Genomic DNA, 23,715 nt, shown 5'->3' on the forward strand with positions numbered 1-23,715 from the left:
TCAGGAGGAGAGCTCTGTGATTCAGCACTTAACGTACAACACCCAGCGCTCATCATAGCAAGTGGCCTCCTTAATGCCCATCAGCCATCCAGCCTATCCCCCAGCCACTTCCTTGCATCAACCCTCAGTTTGTTGTCCATCTTTAAGTCTTATGGTTTGTTTCCCTCTCTCCTCTTTTCCCCCTCCCATATGTTCATCTGTTTTGTTTCTTAAATTCCACACATGAGTGAAATCATAGAGTATTTGTCTTTCCCTAACTTATTTCACTTAACATAATACTGTCTAGTTCCACCCACATCATTGCAAATGACAACATTCGTTTTGATGGCTGAATAATATTCCACTGTGTATATACCATGTCTTCTTTATCCATTCATCAGTCAGCGGACGTTCGGGCTCTCTCCATAGTTTGGTTGTTGTTGATAATGCTGCTGTAAACATCAGGGTGCATGTGTCCCTTCGAATCTGTATTTTTATATCCTTTGGATAAATATACCTAGCAGTGCAATTGCTGGATCATAGGATAGTTCTATTTTTAACTTTATGAGGACCCTCCATACTACTTTCCAGAGGGACTGTACCAATTTGCACTCCCACCAGCAGGGCAAGAGGGTTCCCCTTTCTCCTCATCCCTGCCAACACCTCTCTTTTCTTGTATTGTTAATTTTAGCCATTCTGACAGGTCGGAGGTGGTAGTTTACCATGGTTTTGATTTCTACTTCCCTGACGTTGAGTGATGATGTTGAGTATCTTTTTTTATGTGTCTGTTGGCCATCTCGATGTCCTCTCTGGCAAAATGTCTATTCATGTCTTCAGCCCATTTCTTAACTAGAGTATTTGTTTTTTGGGTGTTAAGTGTGATAGACCAATATTTTTTTAATTGAGGTAAAAATTGCAAATAATGAAAAAATGCACAGCTGTGTTAAGTACACAATTCCATGAGGCATAACAGGTATGTACACCTAAGAAGCCAACACCCCAGTCAAGGTACAGAAATTGTCTCACCCCAGAAATTTCCCCCATGCTCCTTCCAGCCCGTCCCTATACCTCAAGGCACACTGCTCTTAATTCCATCCTCAAAGATTATTTTGGCTGTTGATGAACTTCAGATGAATCATACATTAAGTTTTTTTGTATCTGGCTTCTTTGGTTCAACATAATAATTCTGCAATTCATCCATGGGGTTGGATATATCAAAAGTCTGCTCTTTTTTGCTGAGTGTAGAATCTATTGTATGACTCCACCATGACCTGTGTATCCCTTCACCTGTTGGTGACATTTAGGTTGTTTCTAGTTGGTGCTACTATAAATAAAACTACTATGAAGCACTCTCATTTGGGGGGGGGGGTATGTTTTGTTTCTCTTGGGTGAATAACTGTAAATAGAATAGCTGATAGAGGACACCTGCCCATTTACTTTTATGAGAAAGAATCAAACAGCTCTTCAAAGTGGTTGCACACTTTATATTTCTTCCAGCAAGGAGTGAGTTCCAATGGTTCACCTCTTCCCCAGAAACTGATATTTTTCCCATTTTTCCTTTTTGTCATCTGGGGAATGTATAGGGAATGGCATCTCAGGCTTTTAATTTGGGTCATGATTTTCATATACTTATAGGCCATTTGTATGTCAGTTCTTTTGTGAAATGTATTTTTGTGAAAATATTTCAACGTTTTTTTGCCCAGTTTTACATTGGTCATCTTTTTATGATTGATTTTGTCAGAATTCATTACAAATTCTGGATACAAGTCCTTTGTCGGGTACGTGTCTTACGAATATTTTCTCCCAGACTGTTGCCTGCCTTGTCATTTTGTTACTGGTATCTTTTGAAGATCAAGTTCTTAATCAAGTCCAGTTTATCAGTTTTTTTTTTTCTTTTATGGGCTAGTGTTTTTTATATCCTAAGAAATCTTTCCCTACCCCAAGTTCACAACGATATTCTCCTATGTTTTCTTCAAGAAGCTTTATAGCTTTAGACTTTATGTTTAAACCGGCCATCCATCTAAAATTATTTTTGTGTATGGTATGAGGTAGGGGTTGAGGTTTGTCTTTTTTCATGTGTCTACCACTTATGCTAGCACATGTCTTATTTTTTTAAAGTTTTTTATTTCCATTCCAGTAGAGTTATCATACAGTATTCTGTTAGTTCCAGGAATACAATACAGTGATGAGCAATTCTATACATGACTCGTTGCTCATTGTAAGTGAACTCTTCCTCCGCATCACCTGTTTCCCCTGTCTCTGCACCCCCTCCCCCCGCCCACCTTCCCTCAGGTAACCAGCAGTTTGTTCTTTGCAGTTCAGTCTGTTTCTTGGTTTGTCTTTCTCTTTTTTTTTTTCTTTGCTCATTTGTTTTGTTTCACATTTTTGAAAATTTCTAATATCTCATTGAATTTGCCTTGGTGGCCTTGTCAAAAATCAGTCAACGATATATATATATATATATATATATATATATATATATATATATATATATATTAGGTCCACTTCTGGCCTCTATTCTATTCTATTGACACTTTTGTTTATCCCTTGCCAGTACTACACTGTGTTGTTATTTTGACTTTATAATACATTTTGAAATCAGTGTGAGTCCTTCAACTTTGTTCTTTTTCGAGATTGTTTTCACTATACTAGGTTCTTTGCAAGTTGTCAGTTTCAAAACCTGCAGTGATTTTATTGGGATTGCATTCAATCTATAGACAAATTGGAAGAGAATTGACTCTTTAACAATATGGAGTCTTCCAATCTATATGTATGATTTATGTCTCCATTTATTTGGGTCTTTAACTATAGGAAGCTCTTTTATAAAGGGTATTTTTATTGTGCTTCCCAATTGTTCTTTGCCAGTACATAGCAATACATTTTTTTTTTATTTAACAGCCTTAACCAGATACAATTTACATAATGTAAAAATCACCCATTTTAAGTGTGCAGTTCAGTGTGTTCTTAGGTGAACTTACCCAGTTGTGAAACTATCACTATAATCCAGTTTTAGATGTTTTCATCACTCCATAAAGCTCCCTTGTGTCTGTTTGCAATCAGTCCCCACTCCCCGCCTAGCCCCAGACAACTGCTAACTTTCTTTCTGTCCTTATAATTTTGCTTTTCTATAAATTTCACATAAATAGAATTATATAGTATCTGGACTTATGTTTCTGACTGCTTCAACCCAGCATACTGTTTTTAAGATTCACAATCATCGGTATTATTGCAACAGCTCTTTCCTTTTTTATTGCTGAATAGTATTCCATTGTATGGATATATTTGTTTATCCATTCATCAGCTGATGGATGTTTGGATGGCTTCCACTTTGAGGCTGTTTTGAATATTGCTGCTGTGAACATCAGAGGACAAATTTTTGGGTGGGCATGTGTTTCCATTTCTCTTGGGTATTTACCTAGGAGTGGAATTGCTGGGTTATATGGTAACTTTGCTTAACTGCTTGAGGAACTGCCAGACTCTTTTCCAAAGTGCCTTCACCATTTTACATTCTCTCCAGCAGTATATGAAGATTCTTATTCTCAGTCTACATTTATTATCTGACTATTTCATGATAGCCATCCTAGTGGATGTGAAGTAGTATCTCATTGCGGTTTTGATTTTCATTTTCCTGATGAATAAGGATGTTGAACTTCTCTTCGTATGATTATTGGTCATTTGTGTATCATCTTTGGAGAAGTGCCTATTCAGATCTTTTACCCATTTTTTTTTAAATTGAGGTAAAATTCACATAACATAAAATTAACCATGTTAAAGGATGCAGTTCATTGGCATTTAGTACATTCACAGTGTTGTGCAACCATCACCTAGTTATAGTATGATTGATCAGAAGGAAACCCCATAGCCATTAAGTAGTCACTCCCCATTTCTCCTTCTGCCCCAGTCTCTGGTAATCACTAATCTGCTTGTGATCTTTATGGATTTACCTATCCTGGAATTTCATACAAGTAGAATGATATAATATGTGACCTTCTGTGTCTGGCATCTGTTACTTGGTGTATCATTTTGAGGTACATCTGCATTGTACCCTGTATCAGTACTTCATTCCTTTTTTATGGTTGAGTAATATTCCATTGCATGGATATATTTCATAGTTTTTTATCCACTCATGAGTTGATGGAAGCTTGGATTCTTTCCACCATTTGACTGTTGTGAATAGTGTTGCTATGGATGTTCATGTATAAATAATTGAAAGATTGCTTTAGCCATCCTGGATCCCTTGATTTGTTCCATAAATTTTAGGATACAGCTTGTCAATTGCCAATTTTTGCAAAGCATTCAGTTGTGATTTTTTTAGCTCATTGAATCTTTAGCTCAATATGGGAGGTATTGCCATCTTAACAATATTAAGTCATCCAATTCATGAGCAGGGACTATCTTTCCATTTATTTTAGTTTTTTATATGTTTCAACAGTGCTTTTCAGCTTTCAAAGTGTACAGTTTTTACTTCTTTTCATTTAATTGCAAATTGCAATGGTATTCATTTTTAATTGCATTTTCCAGTTGCTTTTTTTAATCTGCCAGTACATAGGAACACAATTAATTCTTTAAGAGTTGACCTGTATCCTGATATCCTGCTAAGTGAACCTATTAGTTCTAGCTTCTTTGTAGATTTCCTAGAATTTTCCTGTCATCTATAATAAAGATACTGTATCCTTTTTCTTCCCAATCTTTATGCCTTTTATTTCTTTGTCTTGCCAGTTCCACTGGCTAGGAATTCTAGTACAGTGTTGAATGGAAGTGGTGAGAGAGTATACAGTCTTTATCCTGACCATAGGATAAAAAGCATTTAGTATTTCATCATTAAGAGTGATACCCAAGAACAAAGAATCCAATCAAGATATGGGCAGAGGACATGAACAGACATTTCTGCAAAGAAGACATACAGATGGCCAACAGACACAGGAAAAAGTGCTCAACATCTCTCGGCATCAGGGAACTATAAATCAAAAACACGTTGAAGTACTACCTCACACCAGTCAGAATGGCTAAAATTAACAAGTCAGGAAATGACAGATACTGGCAAGGATGCGGAGAAAGGGGAACCCTCCAACACTGTTGGTGGGAATGCAAGCTGGGGCAGCCACTCCGGAAAACAGCATGGAGTTTTTTCAAAAAGTTGAAAATAGAGCTACCCTATGACCCAGCAATCGCACTACTGGGTATTTACCCTAAAGATACAAATTAGTGATCTGAAGGGGCACATGCACCTGTATGTTTATAGCGGCAATGTCCACAATAGCCAAACTATGGAAAGAGCCTAGATGTCCATCAACAGATGAATGGATGTGGGATACACACAGATACACAGACACACACACAATGGAATACTATGCAGCCATCAAAAGAAATGAACTCTTACCACTTGGAACGATGTGGATGGAACTAGAGGGTATTATGCTGAGCAAAATAAGTCAATCAGAGAAAGACAATTATCATATGATCTCCCTCATATGAAGAATTTGAGAGGCAACATGGGGGATTTGGAGGTTAGGGAAGGAAAAAATGAAACAAGATGGGATCAGGAGGGAGACAAGCCATAAGAGACTCTTAATCTCACTAAACAAACTGAGAGTTGCTGGGGAGCCGGGGGTATGGAGAGTCTGGTTGGGTTATGAACACTGGGGAGGGTATGTGCTATGGTGAGTAAACCTGGCGATTCACAGACCTGTACCCCTGAGGCTAATAATACATTATATGTTAATAAAAAATTTAAAAATTTAAAAAAAAATCAAGAGACACCAGTGTTAAGTCTGGGACTTTTAGTAAAAAGAAACTACCTTCCAGATATATTTAGAACAACTTTACCAAGCAGAAGGCAGAAACCCAGCCCACATTAGAATAAGCAAAAAGAGAAATTTGTTTCACATGTAGTAAGATCATGTAGGAGTCAGCCTGCCAGGAGCACAGGGGGATCTGGGGAATCAAAACTGCCATCAGGATCATTTCCATCTCTACTCTTCTTACACTTACTTCAGTCCCAGCAGGAACCCCGCTTCCCACCTCTCATCACCTCATTTGCCAAAGCTGTCAACAGCACCTCCAGATTTATGGCCAACCAACTTAACAACTCTAGTAAAACGCATTTTTCCATGGTACCAAAAAAAATAAAATAAAATAAAATTCTCAAGTGTTCATTATTTGAAGCTACTGGAGTCACGTGGCTATCCCTGAACCAATTACACTGTAGGCAAGAAAATGATAGGCCCTGATTGGTTGGGCCCGTGCCACATGTTCCTGCCCTTTCGGCTCCAGAAGTTGGAGTGAGCTCCTCCTAAGAAGAAGGGGTGGCAGTTTCACAAAGCAACTTCGGAGTACTGTTTCCGGAAAGAGAGGGACTAGGTCCCAGTCATGCTGCGCACCCTCTCATACAGAGGAGCTCTGTGTGTTCCAGGCCCAACACTGTCCCTGGACCACTTTTAGCTTCAGTTTTCCCATGTAGGGCGTACAGGTGTTGATCCTGCGTGTAAGGGCCAACGAGGCACCCAGCGGGAAAGCTGCGTCTAAACTCTAAAGTACAGGCACACGTAAGGGAGGGGTGGCAAGAATGGTCACTAAGCAGCTGTTTTTACCCATCTGTCCCCTTCTGTCCCTCTCACAGAGCACCTGAAGAAGCCACTTGAAGACTACATGGCTCTTTTCCCCAGTGTGAGGATTCTTCGAACCAAGAAACGGGAAGGGCTGATAAGGACCCGAATGCTGGGGGCCTCGGCAGCAACGGGAGATGTGATCACATTCTTAGATTCACACTGTGAGGCCAATGTCAACTGGCTCCCCCCCTTGCTCGGTAAGTGGCCTCCCAAGGCTAGGTAGCCCCAGCTTTCTGCAGGGATCGTCCACACGGCTTCCCTTGGCTGCTTGAGATGCAGCCAGCCAGCTCAGGTGCCCCCAGGATGCAGGAATGCCCAAAGAAACCTTAAAAATTCACTCAAGCCCTGTCCCTTCATTTTATAGAGAAGAAAGCTGAGAGGGGAAGTGACTACAGCACACTAACATCTACTTACATGATTGCTTCCCCCAGATCACTTCAAGCTTTATTGGAAAGCAAGCCAAGGCTGTCTATGGTAGGAACCAAACTGTACAGGACATTATCCAAGCAACTTAGAATAGTTAACCTTCACAGTACTACTACCGAGCCAGGAAACTTGTAAGCATTATCTCCAGTCCTCACAAAACCATGCCAGGTCAGAATTGTAGAAGAATTTGAGTTTCAGAGATACCGGGTGACTCAGTATTGTTCCCTTAGGGTCGTAAGTGTCAAAGTCACCATCTGTCTGGCCCCAAAGTCTGTCCACTCTCACAACACCACACTGCCTTCCCTAAACTCCTTTCCTCTCTAGAGAGTTTCTGTCAGCTATCAGAGAAGGGCTGTGGACAGAGTAGCACGATCCAGCAGCCATCCACCACAGCCTTGCAGACAGAAGGGAGGCATAAGGTTTGGATTCTGGGCGGTGAGGTGCCTCATAGCTGGCTGAGGGAGAGGTCTGAGTTCTGCAGAGCTCAGATTCACTGAAGGCCGTGAGCTGGAGCTAACAGGAGGACATCGAGGAAATGACCCATTGAGACCGGGAATCAGGTGAGGGACAGGGACAGAGGCAAATCAGAGAAGAGTTGTCAATCTAGAGAGAAGCTGAACTCCTAACACATGGGTGGGTATGCTGTCCACAACAGAGAGCTGGGGACCAAAGGGGACTAAAGTTTAGGGTCAACGTGAGCCTGCATCAGAATCACCTGAAAGACTCCTTAAAACAGAGTGCTAGGGGTGCCTGGGTGGTTCAGTGGGTTAAAGCCTTTGCCTTCAGCTCAGGTCATGATCCCAGGGTCCTGGGATCGAGCCCCAAGTCAGGCTCCCTGCTCAGTGGGGAGCCTGCTTCCTCCTCTCTCTACCCCTGCCTCTCTGCCTACTTGTGATCTCTCTCTGTCAAATAAATAAATAAAAATCTTAAAAAAAAAACAAAACAAAACAAACAAAACAAAAAAAAAAAAAAAAACGGAGTGCTGGACCCACCCTAGAGTCTCTGACTTAGGAGATCTAGGGGTACGGCCTGAGAAGCTGCATTTCTAACCAGCTCCCAGGTAGTGCCCACGCTGTTGCTCCAGGGACCACACTTGGAGGGGCCCTGGTTAGGCCACCAAGCAGAGGTGAAAACTGGAAGCAAAACCCACACAGTTCAATTGGATAATCCAGCAAATCTGTTCTCTGACACCGATCAGCGTGGAACCTCGTGCTTCTGACCCCAAGGGTCCAGGATCCCACCGGGTTAGGGAAAGGATGTAGCACAAATTTTCTGGTACACTGTTTATTTAATTAAGTCAAGAGGTGTCTGCATCTGCCTCTCGTTATTGAAAGAGAAAAAGGGAAAGAGGAAGAAAAAAAGCCTCACCATCAATCACCTAATTGACGGTGCTGAAGAAGAACCCATTTGTTGGGTTATCCAGTGACTCATAAAGAAAAGCAAGTAGTGGGGCACGAAGCTGAGCTGGGAGCCTAAATAGCCCTTAACTCTGTTTCTATGGAAATACATGAGGGTAATTGTCATAATCTGCAGAATACATGGAAGAAACATGCTCCCTCTTTTTATTTTTTATTTTTCCGATAGAAACATGAACGGGTGGTATAGAAGTAAAAGTCTGTCCCTGTTCAGATGAGCAGCCCACAGTGCGCATCAGGGCTTTTGTCTCAAAACCGGGAACAGACACTTCCTTGGCGTAGCTCACTCTGCCTTCTGTGGCGATGAGGCATTCCTGAGCCTGAGAAGGGTTCAGTCCCCCCAAAGGAAAGCCACTGTTGATCCTCATTTCCACCACAACTACTCTCCTCCTCATCGTCATCATCATCATCATGATCATCATCCACATGGCTCTGCTAGTCCCTTAGCTTTTTAACGACACAGCCACATTTGAATTTGACGGGTATGGGGTAAAGCAGACAGGCCAGGCATTATTATCCACATACAACAAATGAGAGAACTAAAGCACCAAGAGAACGAGGGAGATGCCCAGCTTCTGAGCTTCTTTCCGCAAGCCTGGTCACAGACCATGTCTGCGGCGTGCTGATGGGATGTGCGCATGTGTGAGAGGCTGGCTTGAGCATGTTGGCCCCACTGTCCCACTCGGTCTTCACAGGGACCCCAGGAGACTGGTGTTGTCTTTCTCCATTTTGTCGGCATGGAAACCAAGGTTCAGAGGCATCAGATAACTATCAAGGTACTGCTGCGCGTAGGTGATGACACCAGGGTCTGGACCTGGGCATTCTGTCCCCCAGCGAGTGCAGCACCCCAGAATACTGTCTGTCCGATGCCACCCTTGACCTACCACCTCCCACAATCAGTCAACCTCCAGCAGAGCCCTGTGTCCTGGGCCCAGAGCCTCGGTAGGAGTGAAATCCCCTGCACGGCCCTGAATAATTGGGAAGGGAAGCACTTCTCTAGATCTTTCCTTGGAGAAGTTTCTTCGACTTCACTAAGCATCACTCGGGAGCCCATTCACCAGGCAGACGCAGGCTCCACCCCCAGAGATTCTGATTCAGTGCAGCTGGGGCAGGGGCAGCCCTGGCGGGCTTGTAAACACAGCGTGGGTGCACTGGCACTGGCAGCCAGAGGACACGCTGCTGAAAGGAGCGTTTCTCAATCTGTTTTGATCATGTGCCACAGTTAGAAATACACTGGACATCTCAATCCGGTACTCAAACACACACCCATGCAGCAGGATTAAAACACTTTTCCTGAAGAAGTTATTTTTCACTTGGAATGCACCCTGACAGTCAGTATTCTTATTTGGTTCATTTTACAGATACACTGAATCAGTTTCATGAACCACCTATGGATCGTGTCTTGCAGCTTAGAAAAAGGCAAGAAAACTCTGTTTGATGAAGCCTGAACCCTAGGCAGCTGCCAGCCTCCACTGGCCCTACAAGGGTCCACTCTCCAAGCCTTGAACTTGACTGCTGGCCCAAGCAGACAGGCCCCTAAGCACAGCCCATTTGCCCCTTATGGCAGATCATCTTCCCCGATCGCTGGCATACCCCAGCTTCTTCGCAGAAGGAACATTGAAGAACAAAGCCAACCAAAGCTTAAAATTCTGGTTGGTAGGTTGAGCAGAGTGAATCAGCTTCTTCCTGACTGAAAGGGGACCATGAAAGGCGATCCAATTAGGGAGCCCACCCGCCATCTTGAATCCCCTAGCCTAGAGAATTCCTGCAGAGCAGAGGTCTGCCAGGACCTCTTGCACGTGTCAGGTCATGAGGGACTCATGACATAGCCCATTCCCTCTTCAGTAGTTGCCACCATTGGAAGAATTGAGCTGAACTCTCACAGGGAGGGCCACTCAGCCACCGACCATAGCTACGAAGTTCTGAGAAACTCTCAGCAACACGTGCCGGGATGCCTAACTACTTTGGGCCACAAGTCAAGGTTAGGACCTGCAAGGTAGAGCCTGACAGGCTAGGACAGGAGGTCTCCCCGAAGAAAATGAGCCTCTCTCCACCATAGTGCCGACCATTACAGGCGACCATGCTGAGCGCCTCTAGCTGTCACGGGTGTCTGGTACTCAGCCACCTGAGACTCGGAGCCCCTTCTCCCTGTTTCACAAAGAACACTGGGGCTCAGAGACATTATTTATGTGGCTCACAGGCAGCACGGCTGGGATGGGAGGCCTGGCCCATCTTTCTTAAAGCCTGCGCTCTCCCTTCTTCTTGGGATTCTCAAATTCCAGCGTTCAGAGAATTCACTCAGGGCACATTAAAAATGTGAGTAAGCTGCAGAGTGGGGTCCCGCCTCCCTAACGGGGATATCTTGGCTTCTTCAGACCGTATCGCTCGGAACCGCAAGACCATCGTGTGCCCGATGATTGACGTGATTGACCACGATGACTTCCGGTACGAAACACAGGCGGGGGATGCCATGCGGGGCGCTTTTGACTGGGAGATGTACTATAAGCGGATCCCAATTCCTCCAGAACTGCAGAAAGCTGACCCCAGCGACCCATTTGAGTAAGTACAAGCGACCCAGGCTGGTCCCAGTGGCTGACCCGGTGACCCCTTCCCAACACACCCAACTCAGGATCACCCCCTTCCCCAAGAGTGTGGAACATGGGGACAGGGCCGACATCCCCAACAGGAAGCGCAGCCCCTCCCAGCCTGTCCCAGAGCCTCAGCTCAGGGACCTCCCAGCTGGCCACCTCTTCCTTGTCCACGTCTGTGGTTGGCCAGACGGCCCATAGGGGTGAGCCCAGTGGCTTTGTCCCTTAAGTCTAGTGCACAATCGTAATCCCTGTCAGCAGCACCAGCAGCACAGGCTGAACCCTTGCTAAGTGCCAGCTGAGTGCTGAGCACATTCTGTGCAGGTCCTCTTTAACCCTCCACAACCACAGGTAGTCAGAATTATTCTCCATCTTGTCCAAGCCGGGGCACAAAGGCTCTAGGGGGTGAGGCAGCTTTCCCAGCTCAAGTGGGTCAAGGCTAGATACGCACGCAGGTCTGTCTGCCTCTGGAGCCAGGTCTCCCATCCTTTAGTTACACCCTCTCGGAAAGATTAGGGAAGTGTTTGGGAAATCGCAGCTTGTCCCATGGTAGAAGTTTGGAGTGTGTGGAGTGGACCTATAATATCCTAGAATGTGAAAGCCAAGGGGGCCACTAGGTAATGGACTACAGCCCCTTGCAGATGGGGAGACTGAGGCCCCAGGGAGGGAGGGTGCAGCTGACTTACACAGTAAGTTAGCAGCCAGACCAGAATTAGAGCCAGGGCCTCTCAGGTGCCCATCCTGTGCTGTCCTGTGGGCCACTCTGGCTCCCCTGCTGGAGGTGTGGAAAAACCTGTGGAAAGCCAATACCCAGCTTCCTGGCTGTATTAGTTTCCTAATTATAAATGATCACAGATTTACTGACTTATTAAAACAACACATATTTATTCTCTTAAAGTTCTGGAGCTCAGATGTCTGAAAAGGAGTCTTCCTAAGCTAAAGTCACCGTATTGGCAGGGCTTTGGATGCTCTAAGGAGGAATCCATTTGCTTGCACTTCCTAGTTTCTAGAGGCTGCTCACTCCTTTGGCTCTTGGTTCCTTTCTCCATCTTCAAAGTCAGCAGCGTAACACCTCCAAGTCTCCCTCTCTCCCCCTTCCCCCCACCCCTCCCTCTCAATCCCTCCCCCCTCCCACTCCTTCTCCCTCCTCCATCCATCTTTCATCATCACATCCCCTTCTCTCACTCTGGCCCTCCTTTCATGTCCGAGGACCCCTGTGATTGCACTGGGACCACCAGGACAATCTCCCCATCTCAGATCCTTCACCTAATTATATTTGCGAAGTCTTTTTGCAAATATGACGTATTCCAGGATTCCAGGAGGTTGGCATTGGCTTCTTTGGGGACCATTATCCTGTGTACCACACCTGCTTAAGCACAGTTTAACCCCAGTGAACCCCAGCTTCCCTGTGCCTCACGCTTCCCATCTGAGAAAGGGGGTCATTACTTGTCCACACACAATCTTCACCAAGGTGCCCTGGGTGGGGTACGGTTCTCCACCTTTGCCTGATGCAGACCCTGTTGCTCACAGAGGACATGAGACATGCCCAAGGTGACATGGGCTACAGAAAACAGACTTTTCGGGGTGACCAGAACCCCTTTTGGCTTGCACTCGTACTGTAAGCTGACTTGTAGGCCCTACATTTGAAATGTGTGTAAAGATGGGTCTCGCATGTTCATCTTCTCAGTGCAGGATGAGGAAAGAGTAAGTCCATTCCCCACAGCTGCTTAGTGGCAGAGACCACCTCTGGTTTCCTCTGGGGCTCTCCCCCGTGTCTCCCAGTAGGCATCAGGCCTGCCCTAGGGCAGTGGCGCTCAACCCTGGTTGCACACTGGTGTCACCTGGGGAGTTTGTCAAACAAACAAACAAACAAAACCCACCAGCCACCCCCAAGCCCAGTTGCACTGGATTCTGGGGCTGGGATTCAGTATCCATGCTCCTTAAAGCCCCAGGGGATGCTGGTGTGCAGCCACAGTTGAGAGCCATTGGCCTAGATGCTTCCTCAGCGACTCTCCACCTGTTGTATCCTGATTCTTTCCAGAAGTGTCTTTTCTGTAACTGTACTTGGACAAAACCCAGGGGGAGGCCACTGGAAAAATCCGGGTCATTTTCTGCACACCCCTCCACGGGGCCAGCCAGCAGGCAGTCTGTAGGCACAGGGCAGTAGGATGATGTTTAAAGGACCCAGGCTTTGGTGGCAGCCCCTGCTGGAACTGAGCCTCGTCCACTTAGTGCCTGCCCTTGAGCGGAGAAGGTAGCATTTCTGAATTTCAGATTTCTCCATCTGAAAGGGCGGCTAGGAATAGAGTTTTGTGAGAGTCGGAGATGATGTCGGGAAAGCGTGGGTGGTAGACACTAAACACAGAGTTGTTGTCATTGTTGCTGAACACAGCAGAAAACAGACGGGGCGGGAGGGGAGGCCTCCCTCTGGAGGCGAGCCTCCGGCATCTAAATGCCTTAAGGCTAATATCCTCCCGGTTCCACAGCAGCTCCTTGGCCTCTGACCCTGGTTTCCACCCAGGCTGATTTCCCTGTACAGAGTCTTGGGTTTGATTTCCCATGAACCACAAGGCTCCAAAACATTCCCTGCCCCTCCAAGGCGGGGTGTTTGCGGCTCCTGCCAAGAAAACCCCAAACCGCACAACAAAGGAAAGTTGATACTAGACACCTTATTTTTCATAATACTGGGTACTTTCAGAAATATAATGGCAATGCGAGCTTGGAAACACAGCTATGCATTCATTGTGCAGATGGGCAGACCAGCCCAGAGGTGTGCTGTCAGCACTGTCCGTATATAATGCGAGCCGCAAAAGTACTTTCAAATTTCCTAGTGACCACATAAAAAAGGTAAAGAGAAGCAGCTAAGATTCATTTTTGTAATATACTCTGCATAACCCAGTATACCTAGAATAGTCTCATTTTAACATGAGACCCACACTTCAAAATTGGGGTTTTTTTTTAAGATTTTCTTTTTAAGTCATCTCACACCCGGCATGGAGTTCAAACTCTCAAGCCCAAGGTCAAGAGTTGCAAGTCCCACTGACTGAGCCAGCCGGGCGCCCCTGAATTTATTAATGAGGCCTTCCCTATTTTTTTTTTCACACTAAGTCTTGGAAATCCAGGGCATATCCTACGCTTCCAACACATCTCAGTTCCAGGTGTTTGGCAGCTGCACATGGCCTGTGGCTGCTGTACCAGGCGACACAGGGTTAAGTGGTTAAACGCTTTGTCTCAGATCCCACCAAAGGTAAAGGAGAGAGGAAGCTGGAGGACTGGCTTTCCGACCCCGATCCCCTGTCCTGGTCACGCATCACCTGCCTCTTAATGGCTCCTGCCTGACAGGAAGAATTGTTTTGTGGCCCTGAGGGGTGTGAGTTCTGGCAAAGATTCAAGATTCAAAACCTTCTTGGTAGCTGTGAAGCCTTGAGCAAGTTACCTGTCTGTGCTCTGGTTTCTATATGCATCAGCAGGGTGAGAAGGACAAGGCCTATCTCAGGAGGTCAACACGAGGAGTAGCCGTCTTATTAAAAAATTAGTTCAGGCAAGCACCTGCCACATTTGAGCCCTCAGTGAATATTCAAGGGGCTCTTCTTTGAAACGAGTCCCTCCTCTGCTGTCAAGGCTCACCTGCTAAGGGAAGCTTGGGAGGCATGTGGGTTAGCTACGTTCTTTTTCAATCAGCCCAATTTCCATGAGCTTGCAGTTCCCAAGGCCAGGAGGTGGTGGGAAGTTGCTGCTGGAATGTTATCTGGTCTGAGGGTTTGGAGTTTTTCAGTGGAGAGTTTTTCATGGCAACTCTGAGAGATCTTCCCTCAGCAAATACTGGTAGCCCTCTCAAGGACCAGGCCTGTGAGACACTCTGGGGGGGATGCAGGCGGGCTGCAGTCTGGCATCCCCCTTGGGCTTGGCATGATGCCATGCTGATGTCTTGTTGCCCATGGTGCCCCAATTTATCATCCCTGTGCTCCTGCTCCTGGGGTTTTCCTCTCCAGGGTTCCTTCTTCTCTCTTCACTTCCCACTTGTCCAAACCCACCCGAATGCCACCCCGCAAGCACCCTTCCTTGACTCTTGCCCCAGCCCCCCTCCTCACCTCCCAAGATCTGGAAGCAGACAGTCCCTCCTTTGGTGTTCCCATAGTGCTCTCTGCACCTGCCAGAGGCCCTTGTTACCCCGCACCGATCTTCTGGATCCTACTATCCTGACGAGGCTGCCCACCCATACTAGCATCCCCTGAAGTCCCAGGTCAACTCTGATTTACCTCCACATTCCTCCAGCACCTACAGCTCAGCTGGCACTCAGTGATTAGAGCAATGAGGCAGTGAATGTGTGCAGTTAGCTGTATCCCAATTTAACAGAGAGAACAGAGACTGTGTCTTCTTCTGCAAACTCTCAGCAGAATAGATGTCCAGTGCTGGGCTGACTGAGAATCACCCAAGGAACCTGTCTGAAAACACACAGTCCTAGGCTTCATCCCCCAGGGACTGCTTCATAGGTCTGGAGTAGGGCCCAGCAAGCTGTGTTTTTGTCTTCTAAGAGATTCCACACCCAGACAGGCTTGGAGGGACCTGATTGAGACAACTGAATGCATGGGAGAACCAGAGAGGCATGGCCAATGAAGCTGCAAGGCCCACGTTCCTATGATTTCCTCTCGCAAATAAGGGCTGAAAGGAGCTTTGGATCAGTTCCGTTAAAAGGTAGCATTTAAGAAGGGTTGTTACGGCCAAGATAGAAGACAGCCTGAGCCCTCCCTTGGAAGGGCCTTGGGTTCCCCACTAGACATGTGGGCTGCGCTCACAGGGCAGTGTGCCAACAGCATCCCGGGGGAGCAGCAGTGTCCGCTCACACTCAGAGCACGCGGCTGGGGCGTTTGGTTTTCACACCACACTCTTCTTCCCTGACAGGTCTCCCGTGATGGCCGGTGGACTGTTCGCTGTGGATCGAAAATGGTTCTGGGAACTGGGCGGGTATGACCCAGGCCTGGAGATCTGGGGAGGGGAGCAGTATGAAATCTCATTCAAGGTGAGCCGCCTTCTTGGATGCCCCCTTCTCCCTGCCGCACCCCTCGGCATCTGTCCTGAGCCTGGAAAGCCTGGACCCTCAGGGTTCTGCAGTTCCTATTGCTCAAGTGAAGAAGTCGGGGGCCATGGGCCACTCCTTGTTGTGTGTGATAGTGGACCTGGGGTGCCATAGACCAGCCTTAACCACGGCTCTTACACTGGCCACTTCTTAGGACAGCAGCGTTAGAATAAGACAGGTCTCACTTCCAGTGAGGATGGTATCACGTCTCCCAGTGAGACACACAGCGAACCAGCTGTGGGAACAGAAACCAGGACAAGCAGGATACACAGGTTTAAGGGAGTCCTGGGCTCTGAGGATGTCTTCTGGCCTCCCAGACCCTGAGGTGGCCTGAGTGCTTCCTGGCCACACCTCTCAGGTTTTCCCTTTTGTATCCATCACTGCTGGAGTGGGCCGTAGAGACCAGTCGTGGTCAAGAGCCCAAGTTGTGGACTTAGAAAACTGTGGTTTCAGATCCCAACTCCACTTCTCAGTGTGGTTTCAAATCCCAGCTCCACTTCTCAGGAGTGATTTGGGCCAAGTTCCATTAGCTTTCTTTCCTCATCTGAAATAAGAGAGTAATGATACTACCTACCGTACAGACCTGTTGTGAAGATTGAATGAAGTAATGTCTTAGAAGTGCTTAACATACAACCTGGGGACACAACCAGCAAGAATTGGTAGAATTTTTTAAAGAACCAGTGAGGGGCGCCTGGGTGGCTCAGTGGGTTAAGCGTCCGACCCTTGGTTTGGGCTCAGGTCATGTTCCCTGGGCCCAGCAGTCAAGCCCCACATCTGGCTCTGCGCTCAGCGGGGAATCTGCTCGAGATTCTTTCCCCGCTCCCCTTCTCCTCCTCCCCCTGCTCCCTTACATGGGGGGGGGGGGGTGCATGCACATATTCTGTCTAAAATAATTAAACAACAACAACAAATGTTTAAAAAAAAAAAGATTCAGCAAATAAACATTTACCCTACACCAACCCATGTGCTTTAGAAGCTTGGACCATGGTAATAGGGAAATGGTGGGTACTAGTTAGCTACCCACACTTCTAGGGCCACTTTCTCTCCTTCACTTGTGGGATTCCACATTGAGTCAGGTGAAGAAGAGAGGCTTGGCCCCTCTGAGGAAAGGGTTAGCTTATTCTGTGCCTTTGGGGCCGGCCAGGGCCTGCTGCTAACATCCCCGGGAGCCCTGGGAGGGCATATCCCCACCCACAGGGGATGGCCAGTAGCAGCATTGTTGGGAAAACACAACCCCCATGCACCCCCCGCCCCCAGCTTGGGCCCCAACTTTTTATGCAAGAGACCGTTGTCTCAGTGACTGAGACTTAGGTGATGGGGTCACATCCCAGCTCTGCCTCTTCCGACCAGCTGTTTGATCTTGGATAAGGAAGGCTCACCTCTCCGAGCTTCAGTTTCTGCTTCCACAAAATGAGCTTAATGATATTTGAATCCTCGCGGGGCCGAGCAGAAAACTAAATGTGACCATGCTGGTTGGGTGCTCCTGAACAACATCCCAAAGTCTGTTTTCATTCTCGACATCATTACTGTCACTGCGCACACTACTGCTTGAGCCGTTCAGAACCGGGGAACGTAAACCCTTCCTTAGCAAGAAAACAACCTGGAATTCTGCCACATTATTTTGTTTTGAAGGGCAATCTGTGTTTGTTCTACCTCCGGAGTTCTGAGCTGTCTCCGTAAGGGGCCTGGCCCCTAAACTAACAGTCGTGTCCAGGGCTGATAGTCGAAGTATTTAACAGCACCAACCTGGTTGGGTCCAAGCACCAACCAGTCAGAGTGGACGCCAGCTGCAAACAGGTCTGTGTCCCCTCTGATGTGCAACAGCTGGGTTTCAGCCCTGCTCATAGCTGACAGGACACTGTGCCAAGGCCTTCACACGTGCTGGCTTATTTCATCCTCCCAGCATCCCTAGCAGAGTGATGTCATCATTATGCCCATTTCACAGGCAGGGAAGTGGGGCTCAGACCAAGGCCCCACAAAGGTGGAGTAATGGAACCAGGACCTGGCCCCAGGTGTGCAGACTGCAGAGCCCACACTCTGACCTGCCACGTTTCCTAGGCCTCTGTGGAGACAGGAGAGGGAGAGAAAGGACACTTGAGAGGAAAACAAGCCTGTGAAGTTGACCACAGTCTTTCCCCCTTTCATCTGTTTTTGCCCCGCTCCTGGGGTTATTCTTAATTTACTGGGATATTCTACAGCCTCTCAGTGAAGTGAATTAATGACAGTCTAAGTAAGAAATAGCAAAGAGGTTTCCTCTCACAGCCAACTCCGATGTGCTCAGGGATAGGGGCTACCCAGCACTGTGTCACTGTGTATTCCAAAGCTGCAGCCAAGCTAATCAGGAAAGGCAGTGATTGATTAGTGATGTCTGCCATGGGTGCAGGCCTAGCAAGTGATGGCACAGATGTCATTCGTTTCATATCCCTAGGCCATGCGGTCTCGTTTCCAAATGTCACATCTTTATGGGTACAGTGAAACCACACACAGGGAATCCAAAGAGTTGTAACCTCACAATTCCTCAATCCAGCAAACAGTCTTGACTTATGAAGTTTCCTACCAAGTGTGTGCCCAGAAATGGGCACACCTGTGTTCTGAGCGCTCACCAGAATGGAAATGGCAGTAGGATAGGAATGTGTGTGTGTTTCACTCACTGCTGTATCCCAGGTCCCTAAAGGATTGCCTGACATAGACAAGGCACTCAATAACTTTGTGTCGGTGTGTCAAACAGAGCCATTGTGTCACTGGCCAGAAACCAACCCCCCTGGTCAAGAAGTCCTGGTTCAGAAACGCCCTCCCTGGAGAAGAGTGAACAGAGAAGGCTTTGCACAAAGGAATTCCTAAACCCAAAAAGACTTCATTCTGTGGGTTTCAAAGACCCATCTAATGATGCTCATCAGGCAATTACAGCAGAACAAATGGCATTTTTCTCCACACAGTTTATTTACAAAAGACTCAGTAATGAAGCCATATTGGAAGTCTCTCACCCGGGAGGGGGAAGGAGGCTGGTTCCTGTTTCATTTGATCCAATTAATGTCTCTCTTCTCGAGGGGAAAGTGTTCTGTGTAATGAGGAGGCGCCCAGGTCTGGAAGGGAGACTGGCCTCCCTCAGTTTTCTCTCTCCTGGCTTGGAGAGTGTGGGTTCCCAGAGCCCGTGATGGCTCATCTCCAGCGCATTGTCCCCCAAGCCCCCGCGGAAGGCCTGCCCGCCAGGCTGAGGGGACAGGAAAGCCCATTCATGTGCCAGAGACGCCTCCCTGTGATGCCAGGTGTTCCATTTCAGCCAGAGCGGAACGTTTTGAAAGGGCGGTATTCCCTCTGCTTCATCTCTGCTGAGACCCGTTTTCTTCTTGGTGACAGAGAAAAGAGAATGGTCTGAAAGGCTCGAGTGTATTTTCAGAAATTAAGATAAATTGATATGCGCCATCGGGACTGATGAATTAATACTTTGGCTCCTATTCCAGAGTAGGCCATCTATCCTGATGGGAAAACCCTAGAAGAGGTATTCTGAAGGCTCTGAAATTTCTGGAAGAGTCATTGATTTTTTTTTCTCACTCTCTTTCTCTCAGCCAGGAGAGATTTTGTTTCTAAAAGGCACAGTCAGACGATCAAAGTTCTCCAGGTTTGCAGTTAGAATCTTCCCTGGTCCTAGTGGCTGGTTAAATGTTGAACTCCATAGCCTGCCTGTACCTGCCTCTGTGAGCTGACCCCTGCTTGTCCGTCAAACCTCCCCCTGTCCTCTTGCCCCATTGCCTTAGTCTGCACTCTTAGTTACAGATGACCTAATTCCTAGTCAATCTGATTTCAATGAAAAATCGGAATCAGTTGGCTCACACAGTGGAAATTCCAGGACGGACCTTTCAGGCTTGGCTGGATCCAGGGGACTAATCCATCTCCTCTGGCCTCCATCTCTCTCAGTCCCTTGACTCTGCTTTCATCCGGGCAGGCTTTCTCTTGTGGAAATACCCAGCATCCCACTGGAAAGAGAGTTTGTCTTTCCCATCATTCCTGCAGAAGTCCCCAAGTTGAGTCTCACTGGCCTGCTGGTTCCTTGCCCATCCTGGAGACAGGAAAGTGGGGTTGGGCCGATTCCCCAGAGGAGAGTCCAGGGACTCCATCTAGAAGGAGAATGGATGTGGGGCAGAGCAAACCACAGATGTCCACACAGATGTGTGTGTCCAGCCATATGGAACTACTCACAAGCTCTGTGCTCATATGTCAAGTCATCTTTGGAAGCAAACTGTTCACACTTCTTGAAACGCCTTTCCTTAGTCTGGCCAGCCCACATGCAGCCATACCTGAGCTCCCTGTACTGGCTAGGGTCCACCCCAACGTCAGTCCTGGCTTGGCTCTGGATTCCTCACTCTGACATGACCCAAGGGGTGGCCTGTCTTCCCCACTGGACTGTGAGCTCCCTGGCGGTTATCTCTAGACCCAGTGTCTGGCCCATATTAGGTATTTTAAATAACTGAGTGGCATCAATTCATATCTGACAAAACTTCCTTCGCCCAGACTTATATCACCATCTTTGGGTAACAGTGATATGGTGGGAAGGGTACTCAGCAAGAAGGCAGGGCACTGGCTTCTCATCTTGGCTCTCCATCCATCCATCTGGGGGCCCTAAACCAATTGCTTGACCTCTCTGGCCCTCACTTCCCCGACAGTGCTGTTATAACTTTGCTTCCTATCCCACGAGATAGAATCAAATAAGATGCCGTGGGGAAAGCCCTTGGACTTACACAGGTACAGGGCTGGCTTGGTAGAAGTAGTAGCAGTAGGATGAGCCAGAAGGAGGACAGCCCAGTATCTCTGGGAGGCCACGGTTAGGCTGTCTTCAACTCTGAGATCCAGGAGAAAGGAAGTATCCGCAGGACAATATGTACGAGCCTGCAGGAGAGAGGAGGGCTTTGCAACATGGTAAGTGGATAGCTCGTGGGAATAGCAATTTGGCAAAATCTGTTCCATGCCAAAGCAAGCACATTCTTTGACCTAAAATTCCATACCCAGGAGTTTGTACAAGAGAGACAGCTACAAGGATGAGCAAAGATTTAGGTAGAAGCTATTTATTGAGACCTTACTTAACAATAGGGAACGATGGAAAATGACCCAAATGTACATCCTACAGGTATAAGTAAGTTAGAACACACCTAAACAATGGAGTAGTATAAAAAGTTAGATGCCTCCAAAATTAAGTTTAAACCAAAGTAAAAGATAGTATATATGGAATATGATCTCATGTTTAATGTTTAAAAATATGAGGAAGGCAAACCAGCAAACAAAAACCCAGAGACTCTCCTCAATGCCAAGTAATATTTCCTGGGCACACACACTAGAAATGTGTGGGGCTCCCTGCACAGCACTGTTCACACACTGTCGTTCAGCCTCCATGATACACCCAGGGTGCTGCTCTGATTTTCTTCTTTTTGTAGACGAGGACACTGAGACTCAGGTTAAGTCACTTCCACAGAATCACACAGCTGGAACGGGGAGGCCAGCCCTGCTTGTTGGGACTCAGATGCAGCCTGGCTCTGACCCACAGAGCCATGAAGGGTTCCTGTCCCTCACGGCATCAGGGGTAGGAGAGCTCCAGATGCGGCCATCCCCTTCTACTGATGTGTTTCTGTAACAGTGAATATGTTCATCATAAGTACTTATCACTTCTATAATCAGGAAAAAATTAAGTTGTGTTTTTTTTTTTTTTTTTTTAAACTAAGAAGGAAAAAAATGTTAGTTTTTCAGCCCTCCCAGCACCCTTTCACCATATAGACCCCACTGCTGTGTCTGGGCCATTTGCAAGTTCAGGGATGAGGGTTCCCACTGAGGCAGGACTCCAGGGAAGGCAGTGACAGTGAGGAGACCCCAGGAAAGGACTGAACGCCCTGAGCTCAGGAGCGGGGCTCAAGAAGGCAGAGGCAGCAGCCACTACCCTATAGGAGGGAGAGACAGGGACATCCTGAGGCTCCCCTGGGGCAGGCTCATGTTAGCAAGGGAGTAAAGGAATGCCACACGAGGAGACGGGAGACAGCCTTGTTGGAGAGGGAAACCCATCACGTTTGAGTAGAGGCAGGAGCGTCAGAGGGCCTGGCTTTGCTTTGTTGGATATAGCTGTCAAAGCCCAACCCAGTCCCAGGCTGCAGATTTGGGGCAAATTTTCAAGAGGAAAATGCTCAGGTTTTCCTTCTGTAAAACTCACAGCAGCATCAGGAGGATTAAATGGAAGAGTGTGGAAAGAAAGTAGGAGCACCCCCAGAAACTGGTTACAGTCGATGTTGTGACCCAACGTCTTTAGTGGTCCAGTGACTGGGCCAGGGTAACCTCGGCTAGATCCCAGGTATCCTGATCCTGAAGAGCCCCGGGCTCACGTCACTCCCCGTGGTGGGAGAGTGGAGGAAAGGCGGCCCACCTAGAGAGAGGCCACTGTTACAGGCAGTGCCCGGAAGTCAGGTCCAGCCCCCAGGGGAGTTCAGGTGCCGCCCAGGAGGGAGAAATGAGTTCCAGAGACCAGTCCAAGAGAAGGCAATCCGGGACCGCCATCCAAGCACCTGCATGCCAGCACCTTTCCCTATCTCTCTCCCCTCCCCGTTCCAGCCCCTCTGACTCGGACCAGCTGCGGTGTCGCTGCCAGGCCCCCGGCGCTAGCTCTTTGCTTCAGTGGGTTACCCAGGGATGCCGGGAGCATGCTGGCTGCACATTCCCCCTGCCAGCCACAGGTGCCCAGCCTAAGAGCCGCCTCCTGGAAGCAGGGAGAGCATTCTGCTCATGTCTCTGAGCAGGCCCTTTGAAATCCCATGAACATCTCTGTCTGCGGGGGCCTGCGAATTCCCCCATTCCTCCAGAGACGTGGCTCAGAGGCCCGAGGCCGTCTGTCGTACACGGCTAAGCAACCAGTACACACCTGTCTCTCCACGCCTCTTTCATCACTAAAAATGGCGAGAGCAGCTTCTTCAGAGCTTTGCTGTAAGAACTAAATGGCATGGAATATTTATCTGGCCTAGAGCCAGGCGGAAAGGAGGCATTCAGTGATAGCTGCTCCCATCAGAACCCTTGTGTTACCACACCGTGGGATTAAGTACCTGGCGCGCAGAGTCATGCCTTCTGGGTTCTGGTGCAGGCACGATCAGCTAGTCACTGTGTAGCCTTGGGGAAGTGACCTAACCTCTCTGGACGTAGCTTCGTAGCTATCAGATGGGGATAGAATAATCCTTACTTCATAGTATAGGTGTTAACATCATGTTAGTCAAACGGTGTTAAACTTAGCTCAGGGCTTGGCACATAATAAATGCTTAGTGGCTATTAATGTTGGCACTGTTGCAGCTGAGGTGATGGGGCTACAGGTGCAGGAAGGCAGGAAAGACAGGAGCGGAAAGAGCATGGAGGCTGACGAGACACAGGCCAAAGCCTCGGCTCCAGACCTAGCTCTGGAGCGAACTCTCAGTGAGCCCTTGGACGTCTCCGTTGCCCTTTCTGCTGAAGCTGTATATTCACATCTGTAAGGGCACTAGTAATCCCAAGCTCACAGGGCTGTCTGTGTGAACTCACTAGTACCTTTATCTCGAGGGAGGCTGTCACTATTCCAGTATGTCCTGGTGCTCAGAGTGTGGGCCCCAGACCAGCAGTATCTCAGC

General features: G+C 47.6%; 1 protein-coding gene across 2 annotated transcripts in view; it reads left to right on the forward strand.

Moving 5' to 3' along the window:
* GALNT10 (polypeptide N-acetylgalactosaminyltransferase 10) overlaps nt 1–23,715 on the forward strand; it is a 213,986-nt gene that overhangs the window by 162,752 nt on the left and 27,519 nt on the right. For both annotated transcript variants that reach the window (XR_006606628.1, XM_045079595.1), the window contains exons 5-7: nt 6,599–6,784; nt 10,804–10,987; nt 15,919–16,036. Coding sequence is in view for 1 of the 2 variants with exons in the window: in XM_045079595.1 (XP_044935530.1) it covers nt 6,599–6,784; nt 10,804–10,987; nt 15,919–16,036 (488 nt within the window). In the remaining variant the exon portion in view is untranslated. The remainder of the gene's footprint in view (nt 1–6,598; nt 6,785–10,803; nt 10,988–15,918; nt 16,037–23,715) is intronic.

The sequence above is a fragment of the Mustela putorius genome, unplaced genomic scaffold (assembly GCF_011764305.1).
Source record: "Mustela putorius furo isolate JIRA1106 unplaced genomic scaffold, ASM1176430v1.1 tig00000407_pilon_pilon_pilon, whole genome shotgun sequence".
Lineage (NCBI taxonomy): Eukaryota > Metazoa > Chordata > Mammalia > Carnivora > Mustelidae > Mustela > Mustela putorius.